The sequence below is a fragment of the Ostrea edulis genome, chromosome 3, assembly GCF_947568905.1.
Source record: "Ostrea edulis chromosome 3, xbOstEdul1.1, whole genome shotgun sequence".
Taxonomy (NCBI): Eukaryota; Metazoa; Mollusca; class Bivalvia; order Ostreida; family Ostreidae; genus Ostrea; species Ostrea edulis.
The window spans coordinates 59,453,029-59,478,797 of record NC_079166.1 but is presented as its reverse complement, the minus strand read 5'-3'; the positions used below and the strand labels follow the sequence as shown (position 1 = coordinate 59,478,797).

General features: G+C 35.2%; 1 protein-coding gene across 1 annotated transcript; it reads right to left on the bottom strand.

The window, feature by feature from the left end:
* Positions 1-5,072: 5,072 nt before the first annotated feature.
* LOC125673272 (cell death abnormality protein 1-like) lies at positions 5,073-9,730 on the bottom strand. The gene is made up of 4 exons (XM_056158365.1): positions 9,644-9,730; positions 9,237-9,295; positions 9,017-9,151; positions 5,073-7,115 (listed from the first exon to the last, which is right to left on the bottom strand). Exons 1-4 carry the CDS (start codon positions 9,724-9,726, stop codon positions 7,000-7,002), a joined length of 393 nt encoding a protein of 130 aa, XP_056014340.1. The 5' UTR covers positions 9,727-9,730; the 3' UTR covers positions 5,073-6,999.
* Positions 9,731-25,769: the final 16,039 nt, after the last annotated feature.

The following is a 25,769-nucleotide window of genomic DNA, read 5'->3' as shown; positions in this document are numbered from 1 at the left end:
CAAGCTAGGGACGTAATCTACCTAGAACAGAATAATACAGTCCCCATTTAACTTAGACACTCAAATACTGATCAGGTGGAAAATGGGGTAACTATAACGCTATCCTCTACGCTTCAGTCTATATGCCCAGTGCCCACTATGCGATCATTCATGTATTTAAGACCCACAATCCCAGGACCATTTTTTGTCACCTCTCGGGCAGACCAGTAACTAGGTACCAAGTAGCGTCTGTCTTTAACATGGCTATAAGTAATTTAAGGTTAGACACCCGAGTATACAAAACCCATTCCTTCCGCATCGGGGCAGCTTCCTCTGTTTGGGGCATGGGAGCTAGTGAACAAGATATTGCTAGTAAGGGCCGGTGGAAATCTCGTATTTTGTTCAAGTACATTATGAAATAAGGTTCACTGTTGTAATGCCTCGAGCTCAGGAGGGGGGAGGGGTAAAGTATAATGATTGAAAAATACAAAATATTCACATTGTAGGTCCAAAAAGAATTTGGATCATTGGGTCGTGCATAATTAAGCATGTTTTTTGCTATGCTAGAACATCTTCATTTAGTGCCAACCTAGAGTTAGCCCGCTATAATGCTACCATATTTTGGCAAGGCAAAGGGGGCACGAGACTGGAAGAAATTTACCCTAAAGTTGGGACACTACTGAAGGTAGAAGATGCCCCTCACATGCTAGTTATACATTGTGGGGGCAACAGCATCCCAATGGAGAAAGGGGCGAAATCAGTTGACTTACGTTTCAGGCTAAAGGCTGTGTTGAAAAAATTAACAGCATTATTACCATCAACAATATTGATTTTGTCTCAGATACTGGCACGTCTTCACTGGAGGGGGGGGGGGGGGTAAACCAAGCTGCCATGGAAAGCATAATAATTCGTGTAAAGGTCTATGATTTTTGTATTAACAATTAGTATCACCTAGTCATTTATGGCGTTATTGATTGACTTGATGAATTTTCACCCAGTACTCGATTGACATGGATATCAATTGGTGTTGAAGGTGGCAGGGGGATTTCAATTTAAAGCCACATGTGGACTAGAGTGAATATTCAATATTGCCTCATCGTGTCAAGCACACTCTGATAGTTATTCGTAACCGTATGGTATTGTACGGGTTGCCCTAGTGGTGGCGCAGCCTATGCCTGAGCATAGTCTCGTGGCGGATATTTTGACTCACCAGTAGCGCTCCACAGCTTGTTTTCCTATTTGACTTTGTGTTTAAATGATTGAATTTTGCCATACTAGGTGATCAAACAGGTGAGCATCTGTGCCCAGGGCCCACCTGTTCATGCTTGCATTGTTCAGGGATGCCAGAAAGGCAATAATTGATGACTGGCTCAATTATTGTTATTGTAAATTGCAGCCGTGGCCAATATCGCCAAATAAAAGTTTTTCAAAGTACATTATGCTATTTCTTAAATATTATTTTATGCATGAGGATATGCAAGTCTGGGCTCAGTGTATCTCTTTATAATGGATCTCACAACTCCTATAATCAATACAAAATGGGAAGATGAGCAAACGCGGACCCATGGACATGTCAGAGGTGGGATCAGGTGCCCAAGAGGAGTAATCATCCCCTGTCAATTAGAGTACAGTCTTATCAATTATCAGTAATTCCACTCAATGTTTACAACAATTCCTTAACTGGCACTTAATTAGAATAAGAAATTATAAGAAACAATACATTCTCTCTTTATTCCTTATAATCACGGAATGAATTGAGGAGAACAATCAGTTGTCTGCCCCATATATTCAGGGGAAAATGACTCACCCGGCACTGTGAAAAATATATCCTATTGTATCACTATTGACTATAGCAGTCCATTTAGCAAATACATATCTTAAAACTTTCAAATAGTAAAATTTCAACTTTCAGGTTCTTAAGAATTATGTATAAGTACATTATTTCAACATATATAGATATATAACAATGTTGAAATGACACATCCTTCTAACCAGAACAAAGGGAAACATTTTGTGAACTTGAGCCATATGGTAAATGTGTTGACTTTGGATAAGTGTCACTCCTCTCTAGCAACGTGTCGGATTTGTCATCCAATAAATGGAAGGAAAATGTTCTTTATTCAAGAGCTTGTCCATAATTGGTGGATACATAAATGCACACCAGTGCGGTTAAGAAGCAACACTGATTCTGGAATTTACACAATTTCTGATGAACATTTCAAAATGTCCAAGTGTGCGGAAATAGACTGCTTTTAATCCGGAGGTAAAAAGCTACCTCTTTCCGTTGAAATTTTCACCAAGACTATTATCCTCCATTACTTTCCAACCATCGTCAGGTTACTAAAAGAAAATATAGCATGAAGTTTTGAAAACGTTTGTCCGTATAGGGATGTTTTTTACGTAAGTACTTTTTTCGGTTGATTGAGATTCAGTATTCGCACGAGAAAATATAATGAAATTCATCTCCTGTTGATCAATTTGAAAACAATATTGCCGAAAAGGAACAATTCAATCCGATGAGTGGTATACGATAGAAATTAAATTAATTATGCTCACATTGGAAAATGTCATGTACAGCTTAATCTTTATTCAGATCAAGGGTAAATAACTCGTAGGTAACCTACCTTTCATTGGTACCATCAGGTTATATCAGTTGTTGTCATTTGCTTTTTTATCATTCTTTCTTACCTTCTTCACATAAGAGTTCCACAAAGGGTGATAATTTTCTGATACAAATTCCAATTATTATCCCGGAAATAAATGCGATTCTATAATCATTTGCATCCAAATCCTGTTTAGTAGTAATATTTCATGCAAAATTTTGTGTTTCAAAGCCGGAAACTATTCATTTGAAGTGTTTCTTGGGGTTTTCAACACAGTATTGATAGCATTCAATTTGAAAAATTACATATTATTACTAACTACAGGTAAAACACTGTGCGATTTAAATCTAGAGAATGAAATTAAAAGTTATAGTTAACAATTCAAAGATGAAAGGTGAAGATCAATTTCATAACTCCTATCAAGAATAAAATACCACAAGGGGGATTAGGTGCCTGGAAGGAGTAAACATCCCCTTTCGACCGGTCACATCCACCGTGAGCTTTATGTCTTGATCAGGTAAAAGGAGTAATCCGTAGTCATCAAAATCAGTGTGCCAAGAATGACCTAACCATCGGTATGGAACACGTCAGACAGGAGTTGATCCAATGATAGGTTGTAACATTATCCTTCAGAATAATACAGTCAATTTCATTGGTTGAGGGCTGATCAGGTGAAGGGAGACAACACGTGATGTATCCTTCACGTGGAGGATGCCAACCATGTTGTCTTCCTCTTGAAGATAACTAATAGTGGTACAGGCGAGAAAATTCTATTAAAATAATTGAAAATATGCAGGATCGTTAATCATTAACTTCAGCGTCAACACTAACGGTCAAAAATAACAATTGAAGACAGAAATATTTCCATTCTAATTCAATTCTGCATTTCACTTGATGTTTACGTTTTTGTTTTGAAATACATTACGAAATGTTTAGGTTTGACGTTATGTTCTTGCGCCATTCTACTGTGACGTCAAAGTTCAAAGCTTTCTCTCGTTTAACTTTTACCAACCTCAATGCTTTATTTTTATTAACATATATATATATATATATATATATATATATATATATATATATATATATATATAAATGTAGGGCATTGAAGATAACGAAGAGTGACCGATTTCATAAATCCTATAAACAATACAAAATAGAGAGTAGGGCATACACGGACCACTGGAAATACCGGAGGTGGAATATGTATATTTGTGTATAGATAGTTAACAATATCGAGGTGTGGGTGTGTATTTGGACCCATGCAGCTCTTGAAATTAAACACACTTGAAGGAGGGAAGGCAATTTGATTCGATACTTAAAGACATGAAAATGGCGTGGGTTGATTTGCTTCGATTATATTTTTGTCTATAATTCATAATGGAGCCAGGATTATGAGTCTCAACCCCTGCTGCATCCTATTTTACACTGAAACACGGAGAAAAGGTTATTTAAATTTGCAGGCAATTATTGTTCTAAAATGAAAAGTTTAATTATATCACGGTTTAGGTAAAAAATTCAATGGGCATACTTTAACAAGTTGGATTTCTTTTCAAAATCTCATTACCTCGGTAGCTGATATATTTGAAAGTGAATTTAGCTTTCAACAAAATTTAAAGAGAACACGGCGACCTTAATAGCTACATGAAAACCAGAAGTGACACATCCTCCTCTTGGGTAGGTGGATATAAATGTGTATATGTTCCCTTTTTAAGAAATCCTATGAATTCATCATCGGAAATAAGATAAGTGAGTAATACTACAGTGGGCAATACTTCTCGTTCAGTAAATGAATGTCAATTTTTTTACTTTAAGTGTGCCCCCTTTACATTCAAATATTTTTGCATTTGACTATATCAATGAGAAGCGAACATAACGAACAGTGATCAATCGCACAACTCCTATAAGCAATACAAAATAGATAGTTGGGCAAACACGGACCCCTGGACACACCAGGGGTTGGATCAGGTGGCAAGGAGGAGTAAGCATCCCCTGACGACCGGTCACATCCACCGTACGCCCTACACCCTGATCAGGTAAACGGATTTATCCGTAGTAAAAATCAGTGTACCAAGAACGGCCTAACAATCGGTATGAAACACGTCAGACAGCACTTGACCCAATGATAAGTTGTATCGACGAACTAGATTGTTATAACGACCATAGAACTTGCGAAATTCTTACATAAATCGAGACTGTTGAAACCCCTGTACTATCAATGTATATTGATTGTGTTTTGTTTTGAGAGGGGCTCTCGAGAATATTTCACTCCTATGGAGACGTATTATAACAACATAGAAGGATCAATATAGAAGAATAAAATTTTGAAATAATCACTGTAAAGTAATCTAAGGCGATATTCAATTAGGTTTCAATAAAGCTACTTCTTATTTTGTTTTCTTTATTGAAAGCAATTGATAGAACACAACAAAATTATATGCTCTTTCAGCAGGCATTTGTTTCATATTGAAAAAGATGAGGATAATTTGAATAATTTAGAATTTCCTTTTATTTATAAGTACAAATGAAGATGACAAGCCATGTCATATTAAGTGAAATCAGTGGATATCCTGGTTTGACTATCATGTACGGTGTAGAAAGCCGCTGATGGAGGAAAATACTATCCACGGAGATCAATATGTTTTTCAGCTTGGTCTACTAGATGTAAAAAGAAAATTCTCAATCGAAAATATCAAAACAAAAAATATTGTACGTCTAAGTGTTCAAGCTAGCATGTGTATAACATAAAAGCATTCACATTTCATACCATGCAACAATATCGCAACAAATTTTATATCATTCACTATCTTGACGAATATCATTTAACTAGGTGTAAATTACACCCATATAAATAGTGTACCCAGTACCTGATTCGATTAGTTATAGTTTATAGAAATTACCTTGTTATACATGTGTAGTTGTTCTAGAGATGCAGAAAACTCATATTCTTGACATACCATGCACATTTGCAAATGACATGGTCTCATGAAAAGTAAACAAACCAATAGTTCCTACAAGGAATACAAATTCAAGAGTTGGACAAACACGGACTCCTGGGTATTACAGAAGTGGGATCAGGTGCCGAGGAGGAATAAGCGTCATATGTCGACCGGTCACACCCGCAGTTAGCACCATATCTTAACCAAAGAAACGGAGTAATCCTTAGTCATAATCAGTGTGTAAAGAACGTCCTAAGAATTGGTATCGGGCACATCCGACAACATTTGACCCAATGATAGGTTTTATCAGCAAATTAGATTGTTATAACAACCATAGAATTAGTGAAATGTTGGCTTTAAACGAGCCTGTTGAAACCCTTGTAACATCAACTTTTTTTTGTCAGTAGCCTGTATCAATTCAAAAACTGATCATACTCTGCACAAGCTCTTGCGTATCGAATCTGTTAAGAAACAAAACCCCAATATGCAGGTGATAATGGAATTCTGGTACATAAATATAGGAAGTTGATGATGGAGAAGCTAAAGTCATCTCGTTTGACATAAATTTGAGTTTTGCCGTTAACATCTATGTTCAATACAATATGCAAGTACGGAGTAGATGTGGAAGACTGTGGTTGCCTTTGTTTTGAGTTCACCGGCATTTATGAAATATTAATTATATGAATACCTATGCTGCAGACATTGCATGAATTGAAAATGTCTTAAACACATCAAATATGTCGGCATGCAGCATGTACTCAGTGTCATTAACTTTTCCCCCATTAATTCAAATCATGATTAATACGATGTTAGATTAATAGCACAGAAAATATCCCATGTTTATTTTTCTAGTAAACCACTTGATAAAGCTAACTATGGCTGTAAATTTAGACCATCGATATCAATCCATCCTTATTTGCATTTGTACAATATTTTACTTACTAGATGATTGTATGCACTCTTCTAAATCGTGTTATAATAAATTGGAAAACTAACTGTTATTACGTCTTGTGTTTTATCACGTAATATTATTCGTCGGGTACATGTGCAGAATGTATACAAGCAACATAAAGCTACGCATAAAATATCTACATTCCACCACTGAAGTGTTGTGATAACATATAAAACGCTTTAAGTGTTGTCTACATTGCTTGTTGACAACTTTGGTTTCTTGTATTTAAACATAAATAATTTTAACTTCAAGTATTTACCCTGATTTGTCCGAGAGTAAAGTCTCACAGCTGACATCTTTACCATCTCCCTTGCGTTATACGCGGATCCGAACCAAACGCCAAACTTCGTCGGGTTATTTTTAATCATAATGCTATAACACGTGTATTCAAATCACTGGAATGTGATTTTTCTAAGCGTAGAAGAAAGGCAATTTTTTTTATATTTTGTACGATTCTAAAAATAAAGTTTTCATATGCATATCTAGACATGAATTCATCAAGATGGGACAAATGTCATGACGTAACAATTCATTATGATATCACTTTCATACCGACTTCATTCCCAGCCATAACTGTATTGCGGATGTCCCTCTTGTAGTCCACCGTCGACAATCGCTTGTATATGGTCTGCGTTTCCATCGTTGTACCTTGACGCAAGAAGAAACGAAAATCAACTTTAAATTTCCTATAGATAGACTAGTATTATCTGAACAAAACATAGGTTGGTCTAAGTGAAAACCATGACGTGTAACATAAGCATGTAAGTCCACCCATTCCCTAATTTAATTAGTACATGTAATTTCATATCTGAGTAATATTTTCGAAGGAGAGTCACGGAAAAAATACTGGCATACAGTATACTATACACACGATTCTCATATAATTATCCTATACATTATGATATGTGGCGAGTTTCTCTATAAATACAGGACTTTCCTTTAAGATCAGCCGAAACCCCTGTATTGTACATATATTTTCTCCTTTCCATGGAAGACTATCAATGAATGGCTTTGTTTGATCATCGATGTTAGTAATTAGAGTCGAAAATATGATAGAACTCTTTTGGTCGAAACGAAAGGGGTGTAACTATACATGTCTGATGTACCATACAAATTACAGCCAAGTAAACAGACTAAAAATCCGGAAGCAAAACAGACATGCACACTAAGGGTTTAGAAGTCAACAAAAAACTGCTATGCTAGATGATCGATCCAGGCCTATATAATTGAATAAAGTTCAGCTTCTAATTAGAAGATATCCACAAATTAGAAATTTCACAATGTTTTATTTCATCTCCATGTCCCTTCGAGGTAAAAATCATATTTCCCAAACTTCGGACTAAATATATATTGGTTTTCAAACATATATAGTTAATTAGTATTTTGGCTTATCTATGAAAATTTGTGTTTTTCATAAGTTTCGATTACGTTTTGCACTTAGAGTAGCCCGAATTATCCGACAGATTTAGAGCGACCATCAGACAATTGATATGTCGCAGTAGGGAGGTAGAGCTCTTTTCATTAGTCAACTATTATTTCATCATCATAATAAGAGTTTACTAAGAAAACCCGGGTTGATATTTTATGCCATTTTTAAAGTCAACAAGGTTGTCACCCAGATATTCGAACCAAGTGAAACCATTGGTTTTCGTAGAATCGTTAAAATAAAATCCGAATTAAGATCTAAAGATAAACGATAGGCAATCGGGTGTCGTTTGGTGAACTCTAGCTGGTTTTATGTTATTCAATTATAAAACAAATAAAAAATCGCCTTTCTGATCACCTTAAATTCCTACTAGTGGCTGATTTGTAGACAATGGTTAGGAACTAGGTATCGTTTCGTAGGCATATAACTATACAATAATTCTTATTTTCTCGGTCAATACCATGCATTATCTATCTTCTAGCCCTCCGAGCTCGGTAAATAATGTCTATCAACACCCTTAATACGCATAGCCGTAAGAATCAAACGGAGAAGTTTGCCATATTTTTATCAAAACTACAGGTCTCTATATATGCCCCACATGCCCATATATCACCTAGCTGATTTTGTAGGTTTGCAGTTCTGTAGTACAATTTATTAAATTTGTTTTTCATCGGTCCCTTGGAAAATACATAATTTTTGTTTTGGCATTTTAATAACAAAAATTCACTAATGTCGAAAAGTGAAACCGGGTCAACATGTTATGTAATATTTAAAGTATATCAGGCTGTCAAGTAGATGTTATAATCAAATGTGCCCATGGAATTCAATGACCATTGTTGAACTATTATCTAGTTAAGCAGGCTGTGACACACTTCACCTTTACCATCAGGGTGATATGTGAAAATAAGGAAGAAGGATCAATCTCATAAATTCTACAAAGAATACAAAACGAAGAGTAGATCAAACACTGACCCCCGGACATATTATAGATGGGATCAGGTACCTAGAAGGAGATAAAAATAACATAATATTAATTGAAATAGTATATGTACGGGGTGAAAAAGATGAATAAACTACATCCATTTCCTATACGTACCGCAAATCCGGTGGAAAACACACTTACCGGCAGTAACAGGGCATCCTGTCACAACGTTACATAACATTCTCTGGCAGGCGCAGACACTCTGACAAGCAACTCCGTATGTTGGATAAGGACATTTTGCATCGCATGTCCTCCCCGTGTACCCTTGAGGGCAGGCTAAATAAAAAAAAATGTTTAACTAAATTTTCTGTTTTTCCTTTTTTTTTTGCCAATGCTTAAAAACAAAGTATGAAGAACGTACGAGTGCATTCTCCTGTTGTTTCGTTCCATCTGTAATGTTCACAGCACCGGTCCGCCGGTCTAATTGACGAGAAAATATAACTTTTCTTAATTTTAAATCAAAACCTTACTTACACGAACAATAATGAAGCGACTCTTAATTTTCTTTATTATGGAAATCGTAAACAAAACATCTGTGTCCATTACAACAAAGTATAACATAAGATCATTCGAATACATATATTTAATTTTACCCCTATAATATCAGATATCTATACCGTCAGTTTGAAGCAAAAACAAAACACTCAAGCCTGTCCCACTAGATAATTTCAATTTCTCAACATAGGATGCTATTCCTCACCAAATACAATGTCTAAAAAAGAATTTCTTATGCGTCATTCATATAATGAAAATAAGTGTCATAATTACCCCGTTTGATTGCAGATGTAGGTTCCTTGTATACACACAGAAAAAACGATAAAATATGAGACAACACATTTACGAAAAATCATACTGTAAATAATGAATTTTGTAATTTGTTCTTTAATTTGGATTTCCGGAGCTTCGCAAATTAATGTTTGATTTCCTATTTTAAACGGAAATTATCACAGCGTAGTACCATTATAATTGATTCGTGAGATAACATCATTGTTATAAATTCTTGATACTGCCGATGTATTTTTGCCATGACGGGTTTACCCATAATGCTTATATAAGTACATGCATTTGTCAAAGTTATGCTCACTAATTCATTAAAAATACTTTTATTATTTCTATTTCTTAATAATGTTGTAAATACTTAATCATAATCATTGGTATGTGTGCTCGAAATATGAAAAAATATTTCCTCAGTATAAAGAGGTTATAGGCTTTCCCCATTATCAATAACAAAAATAATATTCTGCATGGAGGCCGATAAGGAAATAGAGACAACCAGCAAAACTGATACGGAGAATACAAGTACATGTAGAAAAGGAGCTAAAAATCCGAAACATTATTGCATTAGCAACAATTATATTGTACTGCTAGCTCTAATGAGTAAATCGCGCGCAAAAAAAAAAGAAAAAGAAAAAGACAGTCATGGAACTATTCCCTGGTCAAGGAAAACAAGGTCACCAAGTCCAGAGGTCCCTCAAGAAAATGGCGCAAATTTTGCAAAGATTGTGATCGAACGTTGATTATCTTCTTAGTCTCGGGGTCCACTAGCTCCAAAATACAGTGTACCATTAGAACCATTTTTAGCGAAATGGAAAGACAGACTAAGACTATGTTTGACATCATGGCTATGTTTTGACTTCATAATACATGTACAACTATGATAATGGCAGATTCAAGGTTTATTGAAGAGAATAATACAAGCAATTTTTTGTTTTTACGTCTAAAAATATCAACAGCTCAAATCAAATTCTCAGGCATATCCGGCAATGCAAACCGCGGTAATGCCCCCTTCCCTTTATTGTAACCAACCGTTCCACTTGCTAATTCGGTAATTAATACTACACTTGTGGATATACTTCAACGTATTCGTACAACTACAAGGGGGGGGGGGGGCTCAAATATTTAGCATTTAATTCAATAATCAAATTCGAGTGTTAAATTGTTTGATTTGTTAAATCAAAGTTTCTGTAAAATATTTTATTTTCATATTTTCTTCATCATCTACATGTACAGGAATGTTTCTCTATTGTTTCACATTGGAAAGTATGCATTTGAAGTACCATTATATTGAAATGCGTTTTATGGCTACATACAGTGCTGTTCTCAGGGTTTTACAAACTTGAAAGGTTTGCGACAAGACTTCAAGGACATTTTGGGGCATTTTTATCACACAATTAATAGCGTTGAAAGATTAGGAGTAGAAATAACGAAAGCAATCTAAAGCATACCCTGTACAATTCAGAAGAAGTTGATAACTGTTAAGGAAGTCAGTGAAAACAGCGCAATTGGACATAAATATATCAGATATATAGTACCTGTATATAAATCTTTCAACCACGTTAATGAATGTAACAAAAAGTCAGGTAATAAACAGGTAACTCCTACATGTGTATAAGGAATACAAAATTAAGAGTTGGACAGACATGGATCCCTAACCGTGGCATCAGGTGTCCAGGAGGAGTGAATATCACCCGTATTCTTTATGGGGTATATGGGTTTACCTGATCAGGATATAGGGTTCATGGCGGATGTGATCGGTCGACAGGGGATGCTTATTCCTCCTTGGTACCTGATCTTCCCTCTGGTGTGTCCAGGGATCTGAGTTTCCCCAAGTATTTATCTTATGTTGCTTATGAAATTTATGAGATTGATCACTGTTCGTTATCTTCACCGTTCATCGATCACTGTTCGCTATTTTCACCTTTTCATTGTGCATTTTCATTCATTTTGATTATATTATCAAACATTTTTTCTTCAAAAACTCATTGGTATACTTCATTTATTCCACAAAATAAATTTTCCATATAGTATGTCTTGATATAAATTTACTGCTGCCATTATATATAATACGTTCGTTTTTGTTGTTGTGAGAATTATATATATAAACAAATACATTATAGCAAAACCTTGTTCTCATACTTTTAGGGAAATATTTGTTAACTTCATAATTCACTGTTAACTTATCAGCTATAATATAACCTTCAAATCAAAATAATCAAAGCAGCGGGACTTGGGGAAAAGTTATGCATCTTGAATCCCTTAAATCGCTTTATTCTACTGCGTGCATGACTCGTTTTGCTTTGCTGTCAGTCGTTGTTTAGCACACTTTGTGAAACGAGACATTTCATCGTCTGACAAGGTCTTCCACATATTTCATAACAGCAGGCAACGTTATATCGCCACATGATATACTGGGATTCTATGAATCTTGGACTTTTTAAATTAAGTGATTTTAGATTCTTATTTTCAACTACCGATATTACCAATAATGACATGTGTAACTATACTAGAATTGAATTGCTATGGAATACACTAGACAGCATCCAACTCACATGAAATGACAGGTTGTATTTGCAAATAAAACCACTATAACGAGCATATAATTTGCAAAAGTCTGCCTTTATAGCACTTTACACACCACTGAAATATCAACTAATGACACCGTAGCCTGTTAGGTTCAGAACTTTATCACATCCAGAACACAATATTGGTATCGAAAGCGTTGTGAGGCATAAACAACATACACTGGTAACAATGTAATATTTGTAAGTGAATGTCAAAAGGGCATAGGGTTTTACCGTTATTACGAAACGGGAAAGAAAATGAACTGTGCTTAATGTCATAAACCCTATGTAAGACGAACATGAACCTTGTGCAAGCCAGAGATGGGATACTGTTTTAAGGGGAGTAAGCATCCCCGTTTTACAGGCCACATCTACCGAGAGATAAACGGTGTGATCTGTAGTCAAAATCAGTCTGCAAAGAACGGCTTAACAATTGGTATTAATCAAGGTGAACAGCACTTGACCTCATGACGTATTGTATTTGCTAAGTATGATATTTTAACAAACACTTTGCAATTTGCTGACTTCAGACGAGACTGCTAAAATACCATTAATATCAATTTATTCGTTTGTAGCATGCTTCGAGTTATTATTTGAGCAAACGTGAACATGCCCTCGCCCATCCGTGACATTCACACCTGGTGTCGAGCGTTTGGCAATTGAACTGTCACTACCTGTTTTAACAACTTATTTCTGTCGCGGCCGGGATTCAAACCCCGGCCTTACGCATGTGGGGCAAATGCTCAACTCTCACCAAATATTGGGCTTGCTGCGAATATTGCTGTTAATACTAAGCCACATAACAATGAATTATTCATTGCTGCAAGTCTGGAACAAGTAAGTTGTAAACGTGCAGCTATGATTTTACCATGGACATGAAATTTGCTGAAAGTTTGCTGCAAACGCTCACATTCCCATATTTGGGGGCTTCTTGCAAACTTGCTGCGAACATCGCTGTAAGCTTGCCGCGAACAAAATAGCTAAATACTCCTGCACGCTTACTGCAGACACATCCATGTATGCATCAACAAGATTGCAGCAATGCTTTTTAATCATGAATTTGTATTTTCTCAAAGGGACAAATGAAAGTAACAAACAATTAACAAACTAAAGGTAAAAATTCACATTTATGACCATAGCAAATCCTTTGCATCTTTCATTTGCTAGATATTTGGTCTGACAATTATCACAGTTTCCTCCGCAGTAACTCCACCGTCAGTACAGCCAATGATCATGCTACACTGCAAAGTTTTTCACCTCAGAGTGCCGGTACACAAAAATATATATAGCCAACTTATTAGATTTATTTGGACACAGATTGAATTGTTCATTTTAACTGGATAAAGCTGTGTTGATATGTATTCACAATGACTGATGAAGAAAACCACTTTGAAATAGAAATACAATTGCACATAATTAAAATCACAAGAATCCAATAAAAATGAATCAAAGTAACGAAAGGAACAATATCCCAACATCGATACGCAAGAGGTTGCTCTGCGTATTGTCAGTTTTGAAATCGAGGTAAGCTACTGACAAACAAGTTGATGGTATCGGCGTTTGAACGGTCTTGCTTGTCAGTATTTCGCAAATTATATGGTCGTTATAACGATGTAATTGGTCAATACAACCTATCATTGGATCAAATGCTGCCTGACGTGTTTTATACCGATTGTTAGGCCGTTCTTGGCACACTGATTTTTACTACGAATAACTCCATTTACAGTACTCGCCACATTATTCCTGACATGATAAACGATAGGACACGATACATGCACGATAGAATAGGATACACGCACGATACGATAGGATACAAGAATAAACTCGATAAACGCAAATCCTGATAAACGATCTTCACGATAGACCTGATAAACGCAAAATACGATAAACGATCTTCACGATAAACGGATAATCTGATAGAAATGTTGTAAATTTAGAAGCAATTTAGACAGAACGAAATTTTGATACCTACAACATAATTACATTATGTTGATAATAATGCTGAAGGATTTCAATATTCATTTTACACCTAAAACGTATTATTTCTTTAGTACACGGTCGTCCTTTTAAAAAAAGATATTTTTAATTCATGTTTTTACGCCATCACAGCTACATGAAAAATCAAAAAACAAAATTATATATGGTTTTTAATTCATTATTTGATATCTATATGAATTTTTCCAGCCAATGATTCTAAAATTATATTGTCACCTAATGTTTGATATATAAATTACAAAGGGAATTAACTAAATGTAATATAATCTAAGTTCACCGGTTATTCAACAATTACAAGTATTTTCATCATGACCGTTTTAAAAACAATCCACTGCACTACACCAAATCTTCATACGTTCGATATTTCTACACTCTGAGTGATAATTGATAGTCATAAGTAATTGGAACAGATGTATTTGAATTTATGTCTTAATAACAAAAAATAAATAAGCTATGGAAAAAAACCAAAATCCGGCATTCTTTTTAAGATTCACAATTTTAAACGCTAAAAAACCGTTGGGTTTAGTATGTACCAAAAATTCATATAATCATCAAAACGGGCATCAATTTTCAGTATCTACCCGTACGACTATTGGTACATGTACAATTAAAAAACAACGACTCGTGCCCAGTTGAGCAGGCGTTTGGGAGATGCAACACCATTGCACCCTTTTAAACCTTAATCTTCTAAATGTGTGAAATACAACGTCCCTGAGAATGTTTGTAGTCAAAACACGGGTGATACACAGACGCGCACAAGTTCAGTAATTGGTATATAAATAGAATGCAGGTGGGAAAAATCGGAAGAAAAAAAAACCTTTAATAAAATATATGTAATAAACAATGTAATTTACTGATTTTTCCTCTCAAATCAGAACTTCCTATTTCTCTGTTAGTGTTAATTACAAATAATTGTTTCTAGACAAACAAAATGTTTATGAACTTCAGATGAAGAAGCTTTCAGATTTACTGTCCCCGGTTTGCTCGGCAAACCATTGCCTACTTTCCATACTATTTAGAATAAAATTGTGATAAATTTTCACCCTCTCTGGACAGAAAAATAGCTTTTCTTCTGCCTTAAAATCGACAGCTTTATGTTCTCTTTCAAATATACTTTAATAAAAGCTCTTTTTCTTTTCTTGATTTCTAAAAATAGCTTCTTTAACAAAACGAATAAAGCTTTCGAAAAGTATCGTACTTTTTCATTAGATTTAAAATACAATCTCGATAGTTTCCGAAGCTACACGATAAACTATTTTCACGATAAACGGAAAACACGATAAGAATGTCAAGGATAATGTTGCAGGTACTGTATATGACAAGGATATAGGGCTCTCGGCGGGTGTGACCAGTCGACAGGTGATGCTTGTTCCTCCTAGGCACCTGATCGCATCCCTGGTGTATGCAGGGGTCCGTGCTTCCCAACTATCTATTTTGTATTGCTTATAGCAGTTCTGAGATTGATCACTGTTCGCTATCGTCGCCTTTCATATATATAAGCTTAGCTAGTACAGGTTGTGAACTTTTCCCCTACAGTGAGATATTCTCGCGAAAACTCGATCCTTATTGCTCTTTCACGAGAGTAAATATACCCCGTACAACAGAGAGAAAAACCGTGGAGTACCTCTCTTCCTGTTTTACGTGAACAGAAGAGAAAGTGCAAAAATTCTGATACTTCTGCTAATATATAAATCAAAAAATCATTCACGATGCGCGTTGTATTCCAACCCCCTTCCTCCAAACGCAGCGACTTTGAAATGAAATTTATTTACTGTGTTGTCAATTTCAGAGAACAATTTGCGTCATGTTGAGCTTGTATCGCACTTATTGAGAGAGAGAGAGAGAGAGAGAGAGAGAGAGAGAGAGAGAGAGAGAGAGAGAGAGAGAGAGAGAGAGAGAGAGACTGTATGTACAAGGTAAATTGCTTACATTGTGAACGTAACATCAGGAGTTTCTTCAAAACATGAACTCCATGTCAACTGTTCCCAAATGTTTACAGTGTAGCATAACAACAATGTGGAGTTTAGTGAATTCAATTTGGGCACAGAATGTTTGCAAGTGAATCACACACCCAATGCTTTTAATGATTATATTGATATCGATGTAGATTTACAGTGCGTGTGTCGTATTTTTTTTTTATATATAGGCAATGAAACTGTTCTACTACAAAAGCACTTCTGTTATGGAATGAAGGTAAAATTGTTGTTATTAGAAAAAAATAGTTGCTATTTGCTCACTTTTATATAAACAGATGCATTAATTGTTTTATAGGAGTTTTAGCTATCTGCCAATCTGTGTTATATTCACATGTTCATGTTGAGGTTGAGTTTACGGATTCCAGAGACTGTCAATATTTCACAGCTAGTGTGGTTTTTAAACTCTACTAGTATAGCCCCTATATACAACTTTGATATGAATTTTTACGTGACAAGGAGAGAAAAGCAAGATACATGTGTAACTAGATATAATAGTACAGATGATCAATAGAGGGTAGGAAGTCAAGGTCATGTTTCTGTCTCAGTGATTCCTTTTGACACTTTTCCACAATGTCTGATCAATGCACACTGTTAATTTCACTTTTACTTTCTCTAGTTTTACAAGTTGAAGATAAACAGGTGATTACAGGACAAAAGTGTTACTTATTGTTTTACAAACAAAACTGAAGTGAATAAAACAAAATTCTTTTAATCGTTTTTCAACTGCATTAATTAATGTAATTGTTAATGAAGCTGCAAAGAATTTTGTTTTGTTAAAGATTTCTGCAAGTTTCCTGTAAACAATTTGTATTGTAAAAGTTTCTGTTTATTTCCTGCAATTATTTTGAAATGTTTAAAGATTCTTGCAAACCACCTGCAAACATTTCTTATTGTTTGAAATTGAGAGGCTGGGTTTCTTGCCAAGAAAACATGTCCTGGAAATGTGCAGGAAGCGTGCGGCAAAAAGTTGCCATGTTCACAGAAAGATTGCAGCTAACTGCAAACACCCAGGAACATGAATTATTTTCCCCTGCAAATAAAGTTATTTGCAGCTGATTTACAGCAAGTCTGCTGCAACGAGAACAGTTATGTAATAGTACCTCTAGACCACCTCGGCCAGTTAATGTATTGTAAATAGATAAAAAGTCTTATATCTCAATGTGGAGTTGAGGATCAAGTCAAGATGTTTTTCTATTTTCCTGTAGGGACGTTTTGATAAGTTATTTTTCGTAGGAATACAAAAAAAAAAAACCAACAACATGTGACGTAACAAAATAACACAATTCCTGCCTTTGGGAGTTCTGAGAGTTTGGATACCTCATCACCAAATACTACGTAGAGATCATTAAAGAGGAACACCAGCATCATTTTAATATCAAAGTCAACGTGTATGTGCATGAAACCAGAATTGGGTTTTGATGCACCCCGTGTTTATGTACGAATCATTTGATATATCCATACATGCTATGTGAACGTAATGTAATTTATAGATACGATAGGGGTACGTTAACAACGGGTTACACATAAATCATTACAGCGATAAAACATTTTTGAAATGTAATCCTTTCTCATGTTATATATGACTCCAATAAGTTACCTGTAATTGTGGAATAAATTGGAGAACATGTCCTTTATAAAACATAATGGACAATTATTTTCAACTTATTGAACAGTGCTTTCGAAAGCATAATTTATGATGACAAGTAAACTGAAAACAAAAGAAACAAACATACGACATTTTGATTTTAATTTATATTTTTCGAATGTAACAGTTAGAGACAATTCACGTAAACTATGATGATAAAATATCTCCTATTTCATATTTTCAAATATCAAATTCAAAACTCGCAATCAATTTCTTTTCTTTTTTTCTTCTGTTTATCTTTTTGTTTCTTTTCTTTCTTTTTTTTTTTTTTTTTTTTTACATCGGGAGGAACATTTAAAACATATATCCCCATGTTCTGTGTGAGGACACCACCGGAAAACATTCTATGTTATTTGTAAAGCAACGACCTTGGAATATTCCAACTATTCCCTGTTACTTCCGGTATTTTTCCTCTCTATTGGCGTTTCCTTCTGGCGACAGAAAAGTGAATAATTATTGAACGTCGTTCGGTTTGAATTTTAATATACATTCTTTGAAAGGTCTTAAAAAACCATAGTAGAAAAGGTGAATATAACCAACAGTGACCAATCCTAAAACTCCCATAAACAATACAAAACAGAAAGTTGAGCAAATACAAACCCCTGGACACACCAGAGGCTGGATCAGATGCCCAAGCATGCACTCCCTGTCGACTGGTCACACCCGTCGTGAGTCCTGTATCCTGATCAGGTAAACGGAGTAATCTGTATTCAAAATCAGTGTGTCGAGAACCGTCTAACAATCAGTAATGAAACATGTAAGACATAATTTCATCCATGTTTAATCGAATGATCTAAACTTTAATCTTGATAGTATGTTTAACATTTTGATGAGATATGTTTTCACCTATTTTCATAATTCATGTTCAATTATAAAACTATAGAAAAGCGTTTAGTACCTTCTACCAGAAAGACGTTTCCTCTGCTGGAGTCTCATAAAATACCAGGGATAATGTTAATGTTGCACTTATGCAAAACCATTTCATATGAATGGGTTTTTTTCTGTACCTGTCAGGGACGATTTCAGAGTAGTGAATCATTTTCATAATTGCTGTCACCTATACAAATGATAAGCACTTAGAAATGAGCCATGTATCGAAGAAACAATTATCAAATGTTTCCAAAAGCAGAATGAAAGGTGAAGATAACGAACATTGGTCAATCTATAAGGAATACAAAATAGAAAGTTAGGCAAACACGGACCCCTGGACACATCAGAGGTAGGATCAGGTGCCTAGCAGAAGTAGGTATCCCCTGCCGACCGGTCATACCCGCCGTGAACCCCATACATTGATTAGATAAATTGATCTATATATAGTCAAAATCAGTGTGACAAGAACGTTCTAATATTCGGTATGAATCTTGAGAATCCCTATATAGTGAATGAGCCAAATATAAATGCAATGCTACCTCGATGAATAAAAAAAAAATCGATTGTGTTGACACACTGGTTCATTGTGACGTCATTTGGGATGAAGGGCATTATCTATATAGAACTGTGGGTAACCTTAACTAGTGCAGTTGTGCCCCATCCACCCAGCCAAATATCCCCGTGTACAATTACCATGTCTGTTGTCACATAACTGGTCAATACAGTTGTCACTACATTTCTCTGAACAGTTGGATCCAAACCAGCCAGATTTACACGCTTAAAAAGATTTTAAAAAAGAACGGTTGGTTTATCACCCACTCGGAAATCAACATTATTTCAATTTTATTTATGCAAACTAAGATGATCCACTCCAAAACAATATTTAATGGCTCGTTGAAACACCTTGTAAAAAGTAGGATTTCACAATCGGAATAGTGACACAAAGTAGCACTTACTTTGTATGATTTTTTGTGATTTTTCCCGGATTAATAGAACAAAGTTTTATTGTTTGCAAATAGTATATTTGAAATCCCATACTTTCCTGTAACTTGATGGTAAAACCATGCCATATTCATTACAAAAAATGCTTTGTTAAACGCCACTCCGATTCTACGCACAAATACGAGCAATCCACTTACGTGTTCTAGTTATTCGTATTCTTTCAATTATAGTCCAGCTCAACATGTCATTACTGGTGATCTTTATATAGTTTAACATGGAGACTCCAAATAAATTATTTCAAAAGATCATACATACAGAAAACATCGCTCTTTCAATTGGCGATATAATTCCATCTCTATTATGAATTCTGTCGAAGATTATGCCAGACGATGGGTTAACCATGAACAAGAGAAACTTGATTCATTCTCGCAAAGGATAGTATGAAAGGTGGAGATAACGAACACTGATCAATCTCACAACTGATATTAGCAATACAAAATAGATAGTTAGGCAAACATTGACCCCTAGACAGACCAGAGGTAGGATCAGGTACCTAGGAGGAGTAAGCACCCCCTGTCGACCAGCCATTCATACCCGCCGTTAGCCTTATATCCTGATCAGATAAACGGAGTTATCCGTAGTAAATATCAGTATGCCAAGAACCGTCCAACAATCAGTATGAAACACGTCAAACAACATTTGACCGAATGATAGGTTGTATTGACGAACTAGATCGTGATAAAGACCATATAATTTGCGAAAAGCTGACTTCAATAAACCCCTGTCCCATCAACTTGTTTGTCAGTAGCTTTCATCGCTTTAAAAACTCACCATAAGCAGATCAAACTTTAGCGTATCGAATTAGTTGAGATATATATACACATATGCTGGTGATGATGGAATATTACTACATGAATATTGGAAGTCGACGACGGATAAGCTGAAATCATCCCATTTGTCATACAGTTGAGTTGTCAGTTTGCCATTAATGTCTACTTTCAATAACATATCTAGGTATGAAGCAGAAGCGGACGACCCTGTGGTGTCTTTTTTTCGAGCTCACAGGGATATATCAAATCGACATATCAATAAAGTTATTATTGTTGGACAAAACGTCGTCGAAATATCTAAATGTCGAATTGAAGGCCACAACAAGAGATTTTTTCCTCTCACGTAGAAGTTTTTGAATAAATTCTACTTCATATGAATATAGAAACAGGTCAGCTAACCAAGCAGCACAATTCATGTCCATGGGAATTCCAACAGACTGTTGGAAGACCTGATCACCAAAGACCACGAAGATATTGTCAATGAGGAACTCTAGCATATTTTTTATTTCAACTTCAGAGTACGTGTGCGTGCAATCAGAGTGGTGTTTAAAAAAGTGTTGGATGACTGATCACTAGATATGAATATTTGCTTTTTCCATTTTTGTTGGAGAAGCAACTGTCTATGATGTCAAAAGTCTAGTCTTTAATTTATCGTGAGGAATGGTCGTGTAAAGTGTTGAAAAGTCGTAGGTTTTGATGTTATTGATTTGGGAAAAGTTTTCCGATTTCAAGTTTACTAAAAGTTCTTTAGCATTTTTTTAGAATAAGAGGAATATTTAAATCTCGTATTTGACCCACCAAAACAAAAGTACGTACGATATATGCATCTGTGTTTAGTAAACCAGATGTGATAAAAGAATTAGATAGGTTACATGAGGAATTTGCCCCCACTGGCGACACATAACAATAAACAAGGTCAACAACGTTGATACCAAAAGAAAGGTTTGGTCACAAAGATTGAAAATATAGAACATGACAGCCCCATCATTCACCATTAAAAGGTTCTGAGTAAGGTTCAAATTTTAGAAAATAGACCGATCTCCAAGGTTAAGATCATAACTTCAAAATTGTATCGCCAAAGGACACTTGACCTGTAATCCAGTGATATAAATCCAAATAGAGATTTTCAAATCAAGTGCCTCAGAGACAGCCAATAAAATTCTTTGAAAATTGGGAAGTTTAGGACCTAGATTTCTTTCAGAAATAAGTAAATTAAACCCAAACTCAGATTTGATCTGTAACCCCTTGATATACAATGTAAGTACATGTAAACATTTTCTAAACTATAGCTGCAGATATAATCAAATCGTCAGGAACATTGTCTATGCATGGATGCACGCATAGGCTAAGCACTATAGGGCTCTTGACTAAAGGCAAGACCCTAATCAAAACAAATATCTGACATTATCTTTATGTTGTAATTTGTTCAATTGGTCTTCAGAGAGATCTATGTCATATTGCATTTAAATCGTCATGCTAAAGTGAACTTAGCGTCTTACATAAACAAACAAACATGGACGTTTCAACGTGATTAGAAGCATACCAAATGACCTTCACCCAGACTTATCATTGAGTGTGCAATAGATGGCAGAATTATTAAAATAAATGTTCCTTCTTTCTGATTTCCACGTTATTACCTAACAATTATTCCAATACATTCCTCTGGTATATCCAGAGGTCAGTGTATACCCAACTCTCTATTGTAAATTACTTATAGGTGTTATGAGATTGTTCGCTGTTGGCAATCTTCACCTTTCACTTATACATCAATATGCATTGATTTTTGAAGAGTATTCTAATATGCAGAACTAATTATTTTTAAATAGAATACAAAAATACAGCTACATTGATAATGGACGCACCCTCCCTTCAATTATTTCTCTATTATTTTCTTATCCTGGTCTATAGATCTTGAGGACTATGACAAATCATACAAGGGACACATTAATGAAAATGAAGATGACTAACAGTGATGGATCTTAAAAACTCCTATAAGCAATACAAATTGGGAAGATGGGCAAACACGGACCCCTGGACATATCAGAGGTGGGATCAGGTGCCCAAGATGAGTAAGCATCCCCTGTCAATTAAAGTGCAGTCTTATCAATTGTCAGTAATTTCACTCAATGTTTACAACAATTCCTTAACTGGCACTTGATTAGAATAAGAAATAATAAGAAACATTACATTCTCTCTCTATTCCTTATAATGACGGAATGAATAGAGGAAAACAACGAATTGTCTACCCCATATATTTAGGGAGAAATAAGTCGCCCTGCACTGTGAAAAATATATCCTATTGTACAGTGTATCACTATTCACTATAACAGTGCATTTAGCAAATACATATCTTAAAACTTTGAAATAGTAAAATTTCAATTTTCAGGTTCTTAAGTATTATGCATAAGTACATTATTTCAACATATATAGATATATAACAATGTTGAAATGACACATCCTTCAAAACCAAGGGAAACCTTTTGTGAACTTGAGGTATATGGTAGATATGTTAACTTTGCATAAGTGTCACTCCTTTCTCCCAACGTGTAAGATTTGTCACTCAATAAGTGAAAGCATAATATTCTTTATTCAATATCTTGTCCATAATTGGCACATAAATAAATGCACACCAGTGCGGTTAGGATATAACACTGATTTTGGAATTTACACAATTTCTGATGAACATTTGAAAATGTCCAAGTGTGCAGAAGTATACTGCTTTCAATCCGGGGGTAAAAAGCTACCTCTTTCCGGTGAAATTTTCATCAAGACTATTATCCTCCATTACTTTCAAACCATCTTCAGGTTCCTAAAAAAAATTTGCATGAAGTTTTAAAAACGTTTGTCCGTATAGGGATGCTTTTTACGTAAGTACGTTTTTCGGTTGATTGAGATTCAGTATTCGCATGAGAAAATATAATGAAATTCATTTCCTGTTTATAAATTTGAACACAATATTGCCGAAAAGGCACAATTCAATCCGATGAATGGTATACGACAGGAATGAAATTAATTATCCTCACATTGGAAAATTCCATGTAAAGTTTAATCTTTATTCTGATCAAGGGTAAATAACTCGTTGGTAACCTACCTTTCATTGGTAACATCAGGTCACATCGGTGGTTGTCATTTGGTTTTTTTATAATTCTTTCTTACCTTCCTCACATAAGAGTTCCACATAGGGTGATAATTTTCTGATACAAATTCCGATTATTATCCCGGAAATAAATGAGTTTCTATATCCTTTGCATCCAAAGTCCTGTTTAATAGTAATATTTCATGCACACTTTTGTGTTTTAAACCAGGAAACTATTCATTTGAAGTCTTTCTTGGGGTTTTCAACACAGAATTGATAGCATGTAATTTGGTAAATTACATACTATTACTAATTACCGGTAAAACACTGTGCAACTTAAATCTAGAGAATGAACTTAAAAGTTATAGTTACCAATTCAAAGATGAATTGTGAAGATCAATCTCATAACTCCTATCAAAAATAAAATACCGGAGGGGGGATCAGGTGCCTAGAAGGAGTAAACATCCCCTCTCGACCGGTCACACCCGCCGTGAGCTTTATGTCTTCATCAAGTAAAAGAAGTAATCCGTAGTCATCAAAATCAGTGTGCCAAGAATGACCTAACCATCGGTATGGAACACGTTAGACAGGATTTGATCCAATGATAGGTTGTATCATTATTATTCAGAATAATACAGTCAATTTCATTGGTCGAGGGCTGGTCAGGTGAAGGAAGACAACCCGTGATGTCTCCCTCACGTGCAGGATGACAAATGTGTTGTCTCTCTCTAGAAGATAGCTTATATTGGTACAGGCGAGAAAGTTCTATTAAAATAATTGAAGATATGCAGGATCGTTAATCATGAACTTCAGCGTCAACATTAACGGTCAAAAATAAGAACTGAGGACAGAAATATCTCCATTCTAATGCAATTCTGCATTACACTTGATGTTTACGTTTTTGTTTTGAAATACATTACGAAATGTTTAGGTTTGACGTTATGTTTTTGCGCCATTCTACTGTGACGTCACAATTCAAAGCTTTCTCTTGTTTAACTTTCACCAACCTCAATGCTTTGTTTTTAATAACATATATATATAATAAAAGTAGGGCAATGAGTGCAAAACAAAATAATATATGTAGTTGAGGGTAATATTTATTGCACCCCTCGAAAACTATTTGAAAAGTATCAGAATTTTCTGCAGGGAAAGTTATTGCGAATTTGTTAACGTTTTCAATAAAAAAAAAATATACATGGTACAAGTCAATAAATGTGTGTTAGGTTTTTTTGCGTTCAGATTCTTCAGGATAATAAAACTATTATGGACTTTTAAGCAGGGCGATATCACAAATTACGAGTAGGGTTATCACCCTCGGGCGCATAATTTTATATGTATATTGGCACACTAAGGCATTTCAATGACGATAGAATTAGCAACATGCTTAATCTAAATGAGACTCTCGAAGCTATTGTACCAGCAACGTGTTTGACAATAGCCTGCCTCAATTTAAAAAAAACTGATTCTGATACTAATCAAAGATACTGATGTCAAAAAAACTTCGGATCTGACAATTTATGTGTTTATTATATATTCACCATTTTAGTGATTAGCTGAAAGTACCTCATTAATGAATCTAATTCATCATGAATAGTGTGTTAAAACTAGGTTGAAAATAAGTGAACTATGTTTGAGTTTGGGGAGTGCTCATCAATGTTGTCAATCAATAGGATAGAACTAGCACAAAGATCTGAAAATTCGTCAATACCTTTCCTTTTAACCATCCATATGGTTATATCGTGGATAGCCTCTTCCGCCATTCAACATCTGCGTTCACACCTTTTCGCGCCATAAGGGTCGAGTATGCATGCATTGATTTAAGAATTCAAATAAATGTTGGTCCTGAGGTTCTTGCATTCGTATTTGCAAGGATGGGACTATAACTGGCTTTAAATTACGTATATAAACATAGGTTTAAACATGCAGTATACACTGCATCAAATATATACAAGATGAAAGGTGAAGATAACGAACAGTGGCCAATCTCACAACTCCTATAAGCAATACAAAATAGAGAGTAGGGCAAACATGGACCACTGGAAATACCGGAGGTGGGAGATCTATATTGTTGTATAGATAGTTAACAATACCGAGGTGTGGGTGTGTGTTTGGACCCATGCAACTCTTGCAATTAAACACACTTGAAGGAGGGAAGTCAATTTGATTCGATACTTAAAGACATGAAAATGACGTGGGTTGATTTGTTTCGATTAAGTTTT